Raw genomic sequence first — 17,228 nt, 5'->3', positions numbered from 1 at the left:
AAGACACTTCACCTACTGAAGCCCCTGATGCCCAGAGGGGCTGATGGTATGATATGGCAGCCTTGCTTCTGTCAGTCTGCCCCAGGGCAGCTGTGGCTACAACTGTAGCTTGCCTCCACCAGTGTGTGAATGTGAGAGTAAATGAATAGTGGAGTTGTAAATTGCTTTGATGGTCTCGAAAAGCGCTATATAAATGCAATCCATGTATTAATACACAGCTGTTTCCACATTTGTTACAATCCTTACTGAAGTCTGATACACAACTAACTGATATGAAACCACGTGAATGTTTTTGAAACCAGAAGCATGCATGTGTGTCATATCTGAAGATGGCGCTCTGAGTGCTTGTCAACGTAATTTCTCCCCCGAACTCATCTTTTATGCTACCCAGGGCGGGGGGGGGGTTATACAATCAAAGTATTCATCATGATGAACCCAGAAATACTGCAGTTATTTCAGATGTTTTTTAAATAGCACATACAAATTCACAACTTATTGGATTATTGAGTTTTCTCAAGCCCCTATAGCAGCACATGGTGACTCTTACTAGAAGAATGTTACCTTTAGAAATTTCTGAGCACTTTAATAGGATAAGATACAAGACACAACGTGCCAAATACACAATTACTTGACTGAGAGCAACAGATATTGAAACGCCATCATGCTCTTGTGGTCTTGTCCTGCAGAGCTGGAATTAATTGATTATGAATAAATTCTAGGCAAAAGTGTAAAAATATACAGTAATGTTTGGGACAAAAGTGATTTGGCAAGAACACGCATACAAGAGAAATCTCACTTTATTTCTCTCAGTCTTAACGAATTTCAATTTGACAATCTTAACTGTACTATTTGTAATGTCCCTAACCAAAATTTGGCTACAACTTTGACCACCACATGGCAGCTGGAAAGTCTTGACGTAGCTACTCGCCCCTTTCTTGAAGTAGTAACAAATATTAAAGAATTTGCAACTAAGCTAATCATATAGCTTAATTCTATGTCATATTTTATTATATGAAAAATCTCTCAAAAAACATTTTAAAACCTGTTTGGACTGTCATTAACAGTTACATATTTGTAGATATCAGCGTCTTTTATCACTCTACAAGAAATGTTGTTAATCAAGGATCATTTTTACTCTTGAAGAGCTATCGTGTTTGGGGTTGTTTTTTTTCCATAGGAAATGAGCATGGTGTCTTTCTGGGAGACTCTAGTGGTGATGAGGGCCTCCTTCCAGCTGTTTCAGTCATTGTATGCTGTCCCATTGACTAAAACACTGGTACTTCCTCTGCCTCTCCATTGTATTTCCTACATCTTTCAGGGCGGAGTTAATGCTGTATCTACTCACAAGTTGTGAAAGTACTGCTGGCTCTATTTCACATTAAATTGACATATCTATTGAATAAATGTTTTGGATAGTAAAATGTAGATTCCTTTTTTGGAACCAGTAAGAAAAGCTTCAGACGTCTTCCCGTTTACTACAGCTGCTCCACGGGATGGTGGTGGATACGTCAGTGGTCACAAGCTGACCCTCAACAAGCTCACAGCTGAATACATCATAAGGATCATTCAAGAGAGTGCTGGGTCACCACCATGCAAATGTTTTATTTGTTATTACAATATCCTTACAGAGTATCATCTCATGGCTGAGTTAATATTGATCAAAGAAATCATCATCATACAGTGAAATTTGACTTTAAATGCCACAGAATCATGATGCAGATATCAGATTTATTGATGAAGATGTTGATTGTCACATTTCCTGGACTGAATTTGTTAAAAAATAAAAAAAAAAATCAAAAGTAAATAAAATATATACATAAATAATGAAATGCTTTTTAGGAAAATATTTCTGTATGCATTAAAAAAAACAAAACAAAAAAAACAAGTTAGAATATACTGAATTCAATCTGATGTTAGTGTTTTTCTTTAAAACAAACAAAATGGCCAATCAGCATTTGGTTTTTAATGTCAGATCAACTTCAGGTTGTGTTACGCAAATTAATGCATCTGTTAAAGTCATTAGTGGTGGTGCATAAAGGAGAAGATGAAGGGAAATTCAACATATGTGAAAGAAAGTTTCATGCTGGTAACAAATATTGCCCCAGTCCAACATTCACAGCACCGTTTCAGTTTAGTTATTATTCAGCCTTCCTTTTTGTCTTTCCTTTCCTGACACAACACCTGTGCAAGCAGAAACTGCAGGTCTTGATGAAGATGAATATGAGGAGTAGATCTACAGTGAGGAAGAACCCCAGGACATCCAGGCTGAGATACTGGTACCACGTGAGCTCATGGGCCTGGACCCTCAAGTGCTTGGCCCCTTTGTTTCTCAGTGTGAACTCGATCCAGAATACTGCCTCTTCCAGAGCACTCATGGGTCTGTCGTGGTGGATGCTGGACAGCCGCATAGCATTTTCTTTGTACCTGTGAATGTGTATTTGGGTTTAAAAAAAAAAAAAAATTAACCTTGGAATTGTTATACTTTGATGTTTTTTTTGCCAGACAATACAGGGATGTATTTCAAAACTCTAAAACTGATAACGCCTCAAGTTAAAATTGACATCTAGAGATATTTCAATCATTTTGTGGCCTTTGAAGCTTTTGTGGTACTTTAACTACCGTGCTCATTAGACCCTTGTTCCGTCATGACCTGCTATTATGCTATGTTCATCATTTGGACTTTACTATAAGCCACGCCCCCCAAAAAAACTTTCAATCACGAACTTTATAAAAAAAGATGGAAGTAAAATAAGCTTTGAGACAACTGAGACCACACGGCTTCACATTAGAGATGTAAAACTGGATCCTTTTAAACATTAATGTTCTACAACCTAATAAATAAGAATTGGAAATCACTTCATCAAAATTAAATTGTTTGAATAGGTACTTGTCTTGGAAGTTCAAGTTTCTATTATTCCATCAGAGTAAAAGAGGCTTAACAGCAAATTAAAGTACAAAAACATTTCTACATTTTTTTGCATTGACAAATTAATACATAGACATTTAAATACATTTAAAAGTAAAAAGATAATAATTTTAAAAATTGGCCAAACTAAGACCAGATGGTGCTCAGTGTATGTAATTTCCAGCCAGTGGATTCTCTCCTAGCTGGAAATTCCAAATAATTCATATTTAAGTTATGTTATGCTTGGCCTTCATACTTTTCATACTCTTGAGCCCACATTCGTCTTTGGTACAAAATCTATGCTTTCGGTACTTAATCCAAAGTAGAGATAGTTCAAAGAACTCACGATTTGTCATTGATGACTGTGTTGATTGCATCTCTAAGATCTTCAGTTGTCATGAAGTTCACATTGAGAATAACTGCAGCTCCTTTAGCCTTCATATGGACCATGTTGTCTGGCTGGTCACCAAACATGGGGATGCCCACCATGGGAACGCCGTGGTAGATGGCTTCGTAAATCCCGTTTGTGCCTCCATGGGTGATGAAAGCTCTAGCTTTAGGGTGACCTAAGACATGTCAAATAACCATGAAACATCTGGAGTAGGATTTTCACACATGGACAGCAAAAAGCTTTCAATAAACCTGAACAACTAATTTGAACTGATTTGAATATTTTTGTAAAAATTCTTAGTTGGCAGTATTACTGTGAACTTTACTGTCTCTGTGGCATCTGATTTCATTAGGATTATTTCTCATGGCATAAAAGGCAGACATAGAAAGAAATAACTGTGATTGGCACCAACTTTACTTACCCAGGAGGTCATTCTGAGGAATCCAATCATATATTCGAGTGTTGGCACCCAAAGTTTCTGGCTTTTCTCCTCTGTATCTCCAAAGCACCTTTAAATAGAAAGTTCATTGGTTTTGTTTTTATTATAGTACATATATCACATTATTTTAATGTTGGGGTTTTATTTTAGAATACATTGCTCAAAAAAAAAGTTAAAGGAGCAATTTTTAAATCAGGAAAGCATGAAGTTAGCAGATCAGTTTAAGTTTAGTTAAGTAGCTGAAAGAGTTGTTAATCAGTTAAAGGTTGTGCAGGTAGTACTTATGTCACATTATGTCACATTGAAAGAAGGTTTGCTGACTCCCAGCACAGTGTCATGAGCATGGAGGAGTTTCTAGTTAAATGATATTTTGGAGAGGTATATCCATGGAGGGATGCATAGACCTACAGACTAGGCAACAGTACTTTTACGTATGTGGATAAAATCCTTGGACCCATTTTCAGACCCTACACTGATGCAATGGGCCCTGGGTTCTTCTTGATGCACAACAATACGCAGGCTCATGTGGCAGGAGTATGCTGACAGTTTCTGGAGGATAAAGGAATGGATACCGTTGACTGTCCCCCACACTGGCCTGACCTAAATCCAATCGAACATCTTTGGGACATTATGTTTCAGTACATCCAACTGCAAACCGACACCGCCAGTTTGCACCTCAGACTCTAAGGATCTAAGTCAGGGGTGGCCAACTCCAGAGCTGAAACTGGTTACCTAAAACATGAAAAACAACTGCATGCTTTCAGGGGTTGAACAAACTGATTGCAGTTGGCACAAAGATTATCCTCTGACCTTTTGTGGGATCTGAGCGAGGCCTGAGGCTATCATGTTTGCCTTCTCCTTGGTGACGTTGTTGATTACGGATCCTAAAGTGAAGATCACAATGCCATCATCTCCAGAACTCTGCACAAATTCCTCCAGATCCTGTAACAAGTCGAATATTATCCCACTGGCAGCCAACCAGCTGTTTTATTATTTTTGTTCAAGATTTTGATGGCTTCACTGCTCCTGGCAGGAATATTCTGTGATGTAATGATTAATCAGATGGTAATAGTTGAGTGTCCTTACCTCTGGTAAAGGTTTAGCAGGTCTGCAGTGGATCCCACCAACATATTTGAAGTTGGGGAGGAAAGGACGAGGGAATTCAAAATCCCAGTAGGTTCGGATTAACCAGATGTCTGCTTTGCTCATCAACTCACAGGCACTGGTGGGAGTTCCTGTTGCAATGCATGAATAATAGACATCAACATATCACCAATAGTTCATGCAGGTTGTATTTTCTTGGGCAGTTTTGATGGGATATAAAAACACTACATTTAAATCTTTAGCAGACTTCAAATATTGTTGTTGGGTTTTTTTTAAAACCGTGTGCTTCATGTCCATTTTCTCACCTTTGACATCAGAGTAATATCTGTCTAATACGTTCCAAGAAAACTGATCAATCATGATGTCTTGAAGAGCGTAGAAGAGAAAGTTCAACACTCTCTCTGAGAAGTCCATCTTATCTGTGAGTTTGCTCATAGCACCAGGAACAAAGGATGGTGGAGCAGGCATCTGACCACAATGTCTCTCCCAGTTATTAACTAAGGAGAAGCGCAAGGAGAAGACGAGTGGGATCCCCAAAATATCTGCTACCAAGTCACTGCCAGGGTAGATGGGGTCGGCCAAGAGAAGGTCGTAATTTCCTTCTTTCAACTTCTTCATGACGGCTTCTGATTTCACCACACCGTCCAAATACTGGATAGAAAACTGCAGGTTAGTTTTCATCATGTCAGCAAATCTGATGTAGAGCTCCCAGTAGCTCATATAATCAATCTCATATAGACTGAATTGGAGGAACTCTTCTAGGCTCTTCTGTAAAGCCTCCAATGAGAAAGAGGCGTTGAAGGGCTCATAGTGAAAGCGGGCAGGTTCATTGGCGTTCATGTACATTGACGAGCTCGGGACCAGGACAGTCACCTGGTGTCCCCTGTCAATCAGTGTCTCCAGAACAAGCTTCATGTTTATCCAGTGGCTGCCTTCGGTGTACCACACCAAAATATTTCCTCCGTTTGCACACGATGTCGCACAAAGTACCAGCAGAATGCAGGCAGAGAGACGCAGCTCCATGGTGTATGAATGTCAGCAGGAAAACCAGGTGTGGTCTGATCCTTTGGTGAAAGCATGCCAGGAAAAATAATCATTAACTCAATAAAGGTGAACTCTGGCTCACTTCTTTATGTATTGCATTGGTCATTTTACAATGGGTTATAAAGCAATGATAGTAAAGTTGACAGTACTGAAGAAACAAGACTAGTATCTAACTTGTATGAGAATTAAAAAAATAAATATGTGCCTAATGTTGTAGCTGTTATTTGAGGAGAGAGAGTGAGTGAAGTAATACAAAACAATAGTCAAAGTATTCAAAAGGATCCATCTATAAAGACTGCAATCATTTCACTTTTTTTTTTTTTTTTAATTATTCGACATAAAAATTCACAACAGCTATGGACAGATTATTGATTATTATTATGGTCCGATTATTGGGCTTTTCTCAGTCCACTATGAGCAGCACAAGGTGACTGCAAGAAGGGAAAAAACTCCCTTTGTCTCTCTTTAGAATAACCACCTATAGATTTTTAAAATGCTTATGAAAAGTAACAACTCTGTAACTAACTTCATGACAACAAGAACAGCGCCTCACCTAAGCAATCACGGTTATTAACAGCCACTATGTAACAGCAGACATATGAAATATGATTGGTCAGAGCAGAGGAAGCTAAAGCAACCCTACCAGAATCCTTCAGAACGGCATCCCTTTCTCAAAGTACCTGCCCTTCAATTGTGCTACTATGTCTCTTTAAAAAAAAAAAAAAAAAAAAAAAAAAATGCACCAAGGCAAGTGAGGTGGTTTTTAATATTAATACAACTTTTTAAAACTTTGGGGGCAGGGATAGCTCAGTAGGTAAAGTGGTTGCCCCATGAGCGCTGCCCACTGCTTCACTGGGTGAATGGGTTAAATGCAGAGGAGTAATTTCCCTACGGAAAACACATACACATTATTACGTTTTTTTTTTTTTTTTAAAACAACAACAACAACAACAACTTACACAATTTGATGCCTGGAACAGAATTAAAAAGATTGCAGCACCGTCTATAGGCCCAGATGCTCTCTTAAAAATAAATATCTACAAAACTACTAAAAGGATAGTTAAGGGTAGGACTTAACACTATCTGGGAACCACACACACACACACACACACACACACCCCTGTACGATAGAGGGCCTTGTGAAGCAGTGCCCACCACCAGGAAGGTAACAAAGTCCACCTGTTGGCCTAATCCCACAAATCCAACAACAGAAACCCCCCCAAGATGATTACTGGTCAAAGAAAACGTGACCACAATACCGGAAGGCGTTAAAGTCGGTCCCTTGACGGAGACATGACCGAGCTCCCTAAAATAAAAGTATAAAGTATCAGTATGAATGTAACTGCTTGCACAACATGGGCAAAATGTCTCTAAGAGCAGCTTACCAGAGTAAAGAGACGGTGAATCCCGACAGCAGGGGACAGAACAGCGGCTCAACACCGCCGAAAGTAAACACGGGCTGAATCCGCTAAAACTCAAGGTTATGTGTATATAACCCTGGTTCTCTGAGTAACATGAGTGAGTGTCTTACTATGGGAAGGCCTCCTGCGTGACCTCATCAGAAGCTCAAATGCCATTATGCCAGCCCTTACAGGCTGGCTAAGGGACGCCCATGTCAGGAGGGGCTAGTGCCTCCCTATATAATAGGCTGACATGGCCTCAAATGTCATTCAAAACACAACGCATAACCCTAAGTTCTTTCATATCATTCCTTTCCTGTCTCACTATGGGAGAAATACCGACTGCCGGATTGCCAGACATGCGCCAAGTAGTTCATATAATCAATCTTGTACATGGAGAATTGGAGGAAATCTTCTAGAAACTCCTCCATCTGAATGAAAGAAACAAAGTTCTAATGTATTCAAAAAAACCAAAACCAAAAAACTAATATGCACCCCTGTAGCTAGCCCAACTACAGAAACACACTAGTGAGCCACAGATAGAAAAGGGGCCTCCTTCCAGTGGTGTAACACAAAAAACAAATGTTTACAAATCTAAAACAGTAAAGAAGCCAAATATACAACAAAATAAATTAAACCTTTGATCTAGAGCAGAAGGCGTCACAGTGTCACGCCAAATCATCCTCCATCTGACTGCTCTAATTTAATAATTCAGTCTAAGAAGCTAGGCAGCAACAGGGGAAAGGAAATCCCAAAAGAAAAAGGCAAAGCAGCAGCACTTCTGTCAGTGCAGCAGTAGCGGCTCCGCTGTAAGGCTATTGGCCGCCCACTGAGGCCCACACTTCCTGCAAGGCATCATATCATGAGTGTTTACTATAGAAAAACAATGAAAGACAGAGACTGTGACAAATCGGACTTATGTACCACTCAAACGGTGTCGCTCAATTCATTAACAGAGTGGCTCATAGGAGGCTTCTGCGGCTACAACCTATATAACCCATATTAGCACCAAGTAAGATTTTGCATGGTAACAAATAAACACATACCAGCCGCGATGGAGGCTTCAGGAAGATGATCCGCGGGTGATCGCTGTAACACGAACAACACGAGTACCGCCAATTCAGGCTGAGGCAGCAGCAACATGCACGCAAACCACTACCTGTAACACGGGGGGAAGTCAGGTGACCGAAAAGCCGGATGCGGCTGACAGCAGGTGAGCGATTCATGGATGCTCAGATGGCAGCTACTATTTATAGCAGCGCCATCTAATGTGCTTGACTAATAATGGGATCAAAAGCCAGTAAATATAATACTCATTCTGCTACATAAAGGAACTGATAAAAGTTAATGTTACAGTCTGTGTGATGATCTCTCCAGATTTTTTGAGGAGAATGTGAAGCGCCCTGAGGCAACTGCTGTTGTGATTTGGCACTATATAAATAAAACTGAATTCAACTGAACTCACTTTAATAAGAGAGGTCCAAAAAACCCCGTTGAGTTTCGTAAGTCCTGCCTCCATTAGGCAGGACTTACGAAACTCAACGTAAGACAGACCTTTGTTTTATCAAGTTTACCTTTAAGCTTCTTTAAAAAAAATTTAATACACAGATGTTTTCACATCTGTCAGTGACAATCCTTACTAAACTTTGATACACAAGAAAAAGATATGAAACCATCTGGATATTTTTGAAACCAGAAGCATGCATGTTTGTCATCTGAAGACGGCACTCTGAGTGCACACCCTTTATGTTACCAATTTCTTCACATTAGGAATTTCTGAGCACTTTAATAGGATAAGATACAAGACACAACGTGCCAAATACAATTACTTGACTGAGAGCAACAGATATTGAAACGCCATTATGCTCTTGTGGTCTTGTCCTGCAGAGCTGGAATTAATTGATTATGAATAATTTCTAGGCAAAATACAGTAATGTTTGGGACAAAAGTGATTTGGCAAGAACACGCATACAAGAGAAATCTCACTTTATTTCTCTCAGTCTTAACGAATTTCAATTTGACAATCTTAACTGTACTATTTGTAATGTCCCTAACCAAAATTTGGCTACAACTTTGACCACCACATGGCAACTGGAAAGTCTTGACGTAGCTACTCGCCCCTTTCTTGAAGTAGTAACAAATATTAAAGAATTTGCAACTAAGCTAATCATATAGCTTAATTCTATGTCATATTTTTTATATGAAAAATCTCTCAAAAAACATTTTAAAACCTGTTTGGACTGTCATTAACAGTTACATATTCGTAGATATCAGCGTCTTTTATCACTCTACAAGAAATGTTGTTAATCAAGGATCATTTTTACTCTTGAAGAGCTATCGTGTTTGGGGTTGTTTTTTTTCCATAGGAAATGAGCATGGTGTCTTTCTGGGAGACTCTGGTGGTGATGAGGGCCTCCTTCCAGCTGTTTCAGTCATTGTATGCTGTCCCATTGACTAAAACACTGGTACTTCCTCTGCCTCTCCATTGTATTTCCTACATCTTTCAGGGCGGAGTTAATGCTGTATCTACTCACAAGTTGTGAAAGTACTGCTGGCTCTATTTCACATTAAATTGACATATCTATTGAATAAATGTTTTGGATAGGTTGCCGTTTTTGGAACCAGTAAGAAAAGCTTCAGACGTCTTCCTGTTTACTACAGCTGCTCCACGGGATGGTGGTGGATATGTCAGTGGTCACAAGCTGACCCTCAACAAGCTCACAGCTGAATATATCATAATGATCCATTCAAGAGAGTGCTGGGTCACCACCATGCAAATGTTTTATTTGTTATTAAAATATTCTTACAGAGTATCATCTCATTCTTGAGTTATTATTGATCCACATAAAGATAAATCATTATCATACAGTGAAATTTGACTTTAAACGCCACAGAATCATGATGCAGATATCAGATTTATTGATGAAGATGTTGATTGTCACATTTCCTGGATTGAATTTGTAAAAAAAAAAAAAAAAAGTAAAGAATATATTTATATAAATAATGAAATGCTTTTTAGGAAAATATTTCTGTATGCATTAAAAAAAAACCAAGTTTGAATATACTGAATTCAATCTGATGTTAGTGTTTTTTCTTTACCCCCCTGGTTTTTAATGTCAGATTAACTTCAGGTTCTGTTATGCAAATTAATGCATCTGTTAAAGTCATTAGTGGTGGTGCATAAAGGAGAAGATGAAGGGAAATTCAACATATGTGAAAGAAAGTTTCATGCTGGTAACAAATATTGCCCCAGTCCAACATTCACAGCACCGTTTCAGTTTAGTTATTATTCAGCCTTCCTTTTTGTCTTTCCTTTCCTGACACAACACCTGTGCAAGCAGAAACTGCAGGTCTTGATGAAGATGAATATGAGGAGTAGATCTACGGTGAGGAAGAAGCCCAGGACATCCAGGCTGAGATACTGGTACCACGTGAGCTCATGGGCCTGGACCCTCAAGTGCTTGGCCCCTTTGTTTCTCAGCGTGAACTCGATCCAGAATACTGCCTCTTCCAGAGCACTCATGGGTCTGTCGTGGTGGATGCTGGACAGCCGCATAGCATTTTCTTTGTACCTGTGAATGTGCATATAGGTTCAAAAAATTAACCTTTGAATTGTTATACTTTGATTTTTTTTTGCCAGACAATACAGGGATGTATTTCAAAACTCTAAAACTGATAACGCCTCAAGTTAAAATTGACATCTAGAGATATTTCAATCATTTGGTGGTCTTTGAAGCTTTTTAGTGGTACTTCAACTATCATGCTCATTAGACCCTTGTTCCTTCATGACCTGCTATTGTCCATCCGTCCATCATTTGGACTCTACTATAAGTCACGCCCCCTAAAAAAACTTTCAATCATGAACTTTATAAAAAAGATAGAAGTAAAATAAGCTTTGAGACCAGTGAGACCACAAGATCATTGTCAGAGGGTTCACTGAGGTTATAGAAGTTTAACCCAGTAAGGCTTTCTTTGTGTTAGCTGGCTCCACAAAACTTAAAACCCCAGTTGGAGATGACAGGTATCACGACAATGGTTATGAACTTTCTTTGTTAAGCCAGGCCCTCTGCTTTAGGATCTGTGTGCGCTGAAATACAAATGTGTGTTTTGCAGGTCATTTGACTCTTGTTCTGCATACTAGAGGTGTTATCTGATGATAACATGGTCATTAAATTTTTCCAATCAACATAAAGTTAGTAATGAACTGTTGTAAAGAAAACCAGAGATTAATGCTGCAGAATTAGTTTCCATTTAGTTCCAGTTAATATTTCTATTGTTGAGTGTACTCAATTTTGCATGCTTTTTAAAAATGTTTTTAAAGCGCATTGTGTTCTGCGTCCTGATTGGCTGTAGACCATTGTCAATCAACCTCGTGCCGTGTCTCCTGTACAGTACAGAATGCGTTCAGCTTGTCAAATTGACATAAATCTTTGATCGCTAGCAGTGTGACTCTGGAGTGCTGTACTGTATGTTTGTAAGTTTTCTCCCCAACAAACACAACAATGCCGACGAAACGTTTTGCACCGTCAAAGGGAACCCTGGGGACCTTTGGTTTCATTCTATAATACTGGACTTTTTATTTTTTCTATGAAAGTTTGAAAGTGTTTAAACAAGAGAGAAAAGTGTGAAAATGTTTGTGCCTGTCTGAGAAAAGTGTATAAAGTGTGTAGTGAGGGGTTTTACAGCCTTAAAGCATCTATAATAATTGTAAAAAATAAAGTTGGCTACTTCGTGGATTTCACCTATTGCGGATTATTTTTGGAACGTAACTCCTGCGATAAACGAAGGACCACTGTAATCCATATTTATGGTATGTTTTGCTTGGCCTTCATACTTTTCGAGCCCACATTCATCTTTGCTATAAAATCTATACTTTCATAATCCAAAGCAGAGATAGTTCAAAGAACTCACGATTTGTCATTGATGACTGTGTTGATTGCATCTCTAAGATCTTCAGTTGTCATGAAGTTCACATTGAGAATAACTGCAGCTCCTTTAGCCTTCATATGGACCATGTTGTCTGGCTGGTCACCAAACATGGGGATGCCCACCATGGGAACGCCGTGGTAGATGGCTTCATAAATCCCGTTTGTGCCTCCATGGGTGATGAAAGCTCTAGTTTTAGGGTGACCTAAGACATGTCAAATAACCATGAAACATCTGGAGTAAGTTTTTCACACTTGGACAGCAAAAAGCTTTCAATAAACCTGAACAACTAATTTGAGCTGATTTGAGTATTTTTGTAAAAATTCTTAGTTGGCAGTATTACTGTGAACTTTACCGTCTCTGTGGCATCTGATTTCATTAGCATAATTTCTCATGGCATAAAAGGCAGACATAGATAGAAATAACTGTGATTGGTACCAACTTTACTTACCCAGGAGGTCATTCTGAGGAATCCAATCATATATTTGAGTGTTGGCACCCAAAGTTTCTGGCTTTTCTCCTCTGTATCTCCATAGCACCTTTAAATAGAAAGTTCACATGGTATTTTTTCATTATATCTTATCATACTTATTTATTGTAGTACATATATCACATTATTTTATTGTTGTTGTTTTTTTCAGCATAACTAAACTTACACTGATCGGCTAAGTAGCTGCGGGAGTTGTTAATCAGTTAAAGGTTGTGCAGGTAGTACTTCAATATGTAAATGGCCTGTATTTATATAGCGCCTTAACAGTCCCTAAGGACCCCAAAGCGCTTTACATATCCAGTCATCCACCCATTCACACACACATTCACACACTGGTGATGGCAAGCTACATTGTAGCCACAGCCACCCTGGGGCGCACTGACAGAGTGTTACAATATGTAACACTGAAGTGTTACATATTGTAACACTGAAAGAAGGTTTGCCGTCTCCCAGCACAGTGTCATGAGCATGGAGGAGTTTCTAGTTAAATGATATTTTGGAGAGGTATATCGATGGAGGGATGCATAGACCTACAGACTAGGCAACAGTACTTTTACTGCATTTAGTTATGTGGATAAAATGATTGAACCCATTTTCAGACCCTACACTGATGCACTGGGCCCTGGGTTCTTCTTGATGCACAACGATACGCAGGCTCATGTGGCAGGAGTATGCTGGCTGTTTCTGGAGGATAAAGGAATGGATACCGCTGACTGTCCCCCACACTGGCCTGACCTAAATCCAATCGAACATCTTTGGGACATTATGTTTCAGTACATCCAACACCGCCAGTTTGCACCTCAGACTCTAAGGATCTAAGTGATGCCCTGGTACCTATCTGTGAAGTCGTCTGTAACTACAGAGTACCCTGTTTGAGTTGCTGCAATAATATTTCAGCAAAATAGACTAGCCTGCCGCATCATTTTTTCATTTTCATTTTCAGTGCGTCTTTGAATTCAGCACTTGCTAGGTTGTGTTTCCCTTTACATGTTGTGGCAACTTTTTCCTTTTATTCCTAACAGTTTACCCAGTCAGTACCACTATAGATATTCAACATGATGTTTTTTGCACACTGAGATCTAATGGGTTTTCAAAAGGTTCTTTTAAAATACACTGCTCAGAAATATTAATGTGAAATTTAAAAGAATAAGGCTATAAAAATGAAGTAAGCTGATTCCCACAAGGTACATGTAACTTGAATAATAATTGTTAATTACAATACAAAATGTTAAGAAATAGTAATTCATTTCTGATGGTCAGAAGTAGAGCACTTAAAACATGAAAAACTACTCAATGCTTTGCACAAATTGATTACAGCTGGCACAAAGATTATCCTCTGACCTTTTGTGGGATCTGAGCGAGGCCTGAGGCTATCATGTTTGCCTTCTCCTTGGTGACGTTGTTGATCATGGATCCTAAAGTGAAGATCACAATGCCATCATCTCCAGAACTCTGCACAAATTCTTCCAGAGCCTGTAACAAGTCGAATATTATCCCGCTGCAAAAAAACAGCTGTTTTTTTTTTATTATTTTTGTTCAACTTTTTGATGGCTTCACTGCTCCTGGCAGGAATATTCTGTAACGATTAATCAGATGGTAATAGTTGAGTGTCCTTACCTCTGGTAAAGGTTTAGCAGGTCTGCAGTGGATCCCACCAACATATTTGAAGTTGGGCAGGAAAGGACGAGGGAATTCAAAATCCCAGTAGGTTCGGATTAACCAGATGTCTGCTTTGCTCATCAACTCACAGGCACTGGTGGGAGTTCCTGTTGCAATGCATGAATAATAGACATCAACATATCACTAATAGTTCATGCAGGTTGTATTTTCTTGGGCAGGTTTGATGGGATATAAAAAACACTGAATTTAATAGCGGAAGCGAATGGATGAATTTAATAGTGTTGTTGTTGTTTTTTTAAACCTAGTGCTTCATGTCCATTTTCTCACCTTTGACATCAGAGTAATATCTGTCTAATACTTTCCAAGAAAACTGATCAATCACGATGTCTTGAAGAGCGTAGAAGAGAAAGTTCCACACTCTCTCTGAGAAGTCCATCTTATCTGTGAGTTTGCTCATAGCACCGGGAACAAAGGATGGTGGAGCAGGCATCTGACCACAATGCCTCTCCCAGTTATTAGCTAAGGAGAAGCGCAAGGAGAAGACGAGTGGGATCCCCAAAATATCTGCTACCAAATCACTGCCAGGGTAGATGGGGTCGGCCAAGAGAAGGTCGTAATTTCCCTTTTTCAACTTCTTCATGACGACTTCTGATTTCACCACACCGTCCAAATACTGGATAGAAAACTGCAGGTCAGTTTTCATTATGTCAATGAATCTAATGTAGAGCTCCAAGTAGTTCATATAATCAATCTCATATACATTGAATTGGAGGAACTCTTCTAGAAACTCCTCCATAGCCTCCAATGAGAAAGAGACGTTGAAGGGCTCATAGTGAAAGCGGGCAGGTTCATCGGTGTTCATGTACATTGACGAGCTCGGGACCAGTACAGTCACCTGGTGTCCCCTGTCAACCAATGTCTCCAGAACAGGCTTCATGTTTATCCAGTGGCTGCCTTCGGTGTACCACACCAAAATGTTCCCTCCATTTGCACTCCATGTCACACAAAGTACCAGCAGGATGCAGGCAGAGAGACGCAGCTCCATGAATGTCAGCAGGAAAACCAGCTGTGGTCTGATCCTTTGGTGAAAGCATTCCAGGAAAAATAATCATTAACTCAATAAAGGTGAACTCTGGCTCACTTCTTTGAGTACTGCATTGGTCATTTCATAATGGGTTATAAAGTAATGATAGTAAAGTTGACAGTACTGAAAAAAACAAGAGTAATATCTAACTTGTATGAGAATTAAAGAAATAAAAAGGATGTCAAAGCCTGATGTTGTAATTGTTAGCTGAGGAGAGGCAGAGTGAAGTAATAGGAAACAGTAGTCATTTCAAATGTCGAATTCACCAAACTTCTCTATGATATGTCCAAGAACCCGTGTCACATCTGAAGATGTAAAAAACCAGAGTATACTCAACAAAGTATTCAACAGGATACACCCTGAAATACTGCAGTTATTTAAGTTTTTCTAAAAATTTGACATAAGCCGGAGAGCCGGCACTGACAGATGAAATGTGATTGGTCGGGGCAGAGGAAGCAAAAGCAACCGTACCAGAATCCTTCAGAACGGCATAACTTTCTCCAAGTAGCTGCTCTTTAATTGTGCTACTATGTCTGTAAAGAATACACCAAAGCAAGTAAGGTGGTTTTTAATATTAATACAACTTTTTATTTAAAACACCACCACCAACAAATTAACACAATTTTGGTGCCTGGAACAGAATTAAAAAGAATGCGGCACCGTCTATAGGCCCAGATGCTCTCCTAAAGATAAGTATCTACAAAACTCCTAAAGGGATTGTTAAGGATGGAACCATAAAATGACGGGGAAATGAAAGGACACACACACACTCAAGATGATTACTGGTCAAAGAAAACCCTAAACTGGATTTAACTAAGGAACTGACCTTAGTCTAGGTGCTTAACGGTGAGATATTGCAAATAAAACCACTGAAAAACACTAAAGATTTATTCCAGGCACAGAGGCCTGGTAATGAACTACTCATTTGATTCTTTGTTATCTATATCTTGTGTGTGTGTGTGTGTGTGTGTGTGCGTGCGTGCGTGCGTGCGTGCGTGTAAGTAAACAATTTCTAAATTAGCCTGCTGCCTGAACCTGACACCAACAGCTCGATGGAACAAAATCCCCCTCGAAAGAAATTAAGTTTCTGTCACGAGAAATACAAGCGAGAGAAAAAAACACAAAGCCACAAGGAAAAACAAACAAAAAAGTAAGGAAAACAATCTTCGAGAATGACAGGCCGCCAAAGTTGTGGCCGTTATACAACCTTGATTTAACGTGACCACAATACCGGAAGGCATTAAACTCGGGCCGCTGAAGGAGACATGACCGAGCTCCCTAAAATAAAAGTACAAAGTATCAGTATGGATGTAACTGCTTGCACAACATGGGCAAAATGTCTCTAAGAGCAACTTACCAGAGTAAAGAGACGCTGAATCCCGACAGCAGGTGACAGAACAGCGGCTCAACACCGCCGAAAGTAAACACGGGCCTGAATCCGCTAAAACTTCCCTGACTGTCAAGTCACTCCGGACCGGACCCGCCCCGGATGTACCACAGGCTCAATACCGGATCCGTAACACCGGGTCCACTTGCACAGCGGGAAGGATCATGATCGCAGATGTGTGGAGTCATTGTGTGGAACAAATCATTTTCCAGTTCATCTGGTCTGGATCTGTGTTGGATCCGTTCGTAGTGGCTGATTTTTGAGCAGATCCTTTCAAGATGAAATGTAGCATGTAACATGTTCGTGGCTCTACAAAAGCTTAGGGTTTTCTTATAACACATTTGCCTTTGATGATATTTGCAATGCTACTTTGAAAGTTAAATGTGAAATGGGGTTTAATAGTAACTCAGTAAAACATCTCAATGCCCAGTGTCAGAG

The 17,228-nt window shown here is 39.5% G+C and overlaps 2 protein-coding genes across 10 annotated transcripts; both read right to left on the bottom strand.

Moving 5' to 3' along the window:
• Positions 1-1,581: 1,581 nt before the first annotated feature.
• LOC116326270 (UDP-glucuronosyltransferase 2A1-like) lies at positions 1,582-8,493 on the bottom strand. 5 transcript variants are annotated; one of them, XM_039621243.1, is made up of 8 exons: positions 7,269-7,437; positions 7,143-7,189; positions 5,145-5,903; positions 4,822-4,970; positions 4,546-4,677; positions 3,718-3,805; positions 3,252-3,471; positions 2,139-2,424 (listed from the first exon to the last, which is right to left on the bottom strand). In XM_039621243.1, exons 3-8 carry the CDS (start codon positions 5,860-5,862, stop codon positions 2,139-2,141), a joined length of 1,593 nt encoding a protein of 530 aa, XP_039477177.1. In that variant the 5' UTR covers positions 5,863-5,903; positions 7,143-7,189; positions 7,269-7,437. The 5 variants fall into 5 exon arrangements, with proteins under 5 accessions (XP_039477179.1, XP_039477178.1, XP_039477177.1 ...); XM_039621241.1 differs by lacking the exons at positions 7,143-7,189; positions 7,269-7,437 and adding an exon at positions 8,330-8,464; XM_039621242.1 differs by lacking the exon at positions 7,143-7,189.
• A 1,546-nt stretch (positions 8,494-10,039) lies between these two features.
• Positions 10,040-16,909, bottom strand: LOC116326212 (UDP-glucuronosyltransferase 2A1-like). 5 transcript variants are annotated; one of them, XM_039621237.1, is made up of 8 exons: positions 16,761-16,888; positions 16,611-16,681; positions 14,647-15,398; positions 14,317-14,465; positions 14,041-14,211; positions 12,661-12,748; positions 12,195-12,414; positions 10,040-10,855 (listed from the first exon to the last, which is right to left on the bottom strand). In XM_039621237.1, exons 3-8 carry the CDS (start codon positions 15,362-15,364, stop codon positions 10,570-10,572), a joined length of 1,632 nt encoding a protein of 543 aa, XP_039477171.1. In that variant the 5' UTR covers positions 15,365-15,398; positions 16,611-16,681; positions 16,761-16,888; the 3' UTR covers positions 10,040-10,569. The 5 variants fall into 5 exon arrangements, with proteins under 5 accessions (XP_039477171.1, XP_039477173.1, XP_039477172.1 ...); XM_031747394.2 differs by having other exon boundaries at positions 10,570-10,855; positions 14,041-14,172; positions 16,761-16,887; XM_039621239.1 differs by lacking the exon at positions 14,647-15,398 and having other exon boundaries at positions 16,761-16,909.
• Positions 16,910-17,228: the final 319 nt, after the last annotated feature.

Source organism: Oreochromis aureus, linkage group 12, assembly GCF_013358895.1.
Source record: "Oreochromis aureus strain Israel breed Guangdong linkage group 12, ZZ_aureus, whole genome shotgun sequence".
Classification (NCBI taxonomy): domain Eukaryota; kingdom Metazoa; phylum Chordata; class Actinopteri; order Cichliformes; family Cichlidae; genus Oreochromis; species Oreochromis aureus.
Note: the sequence above shows the minus strand (reverse complement) of the source record. Positions and strands in the feature narration are given on the sequence as shown.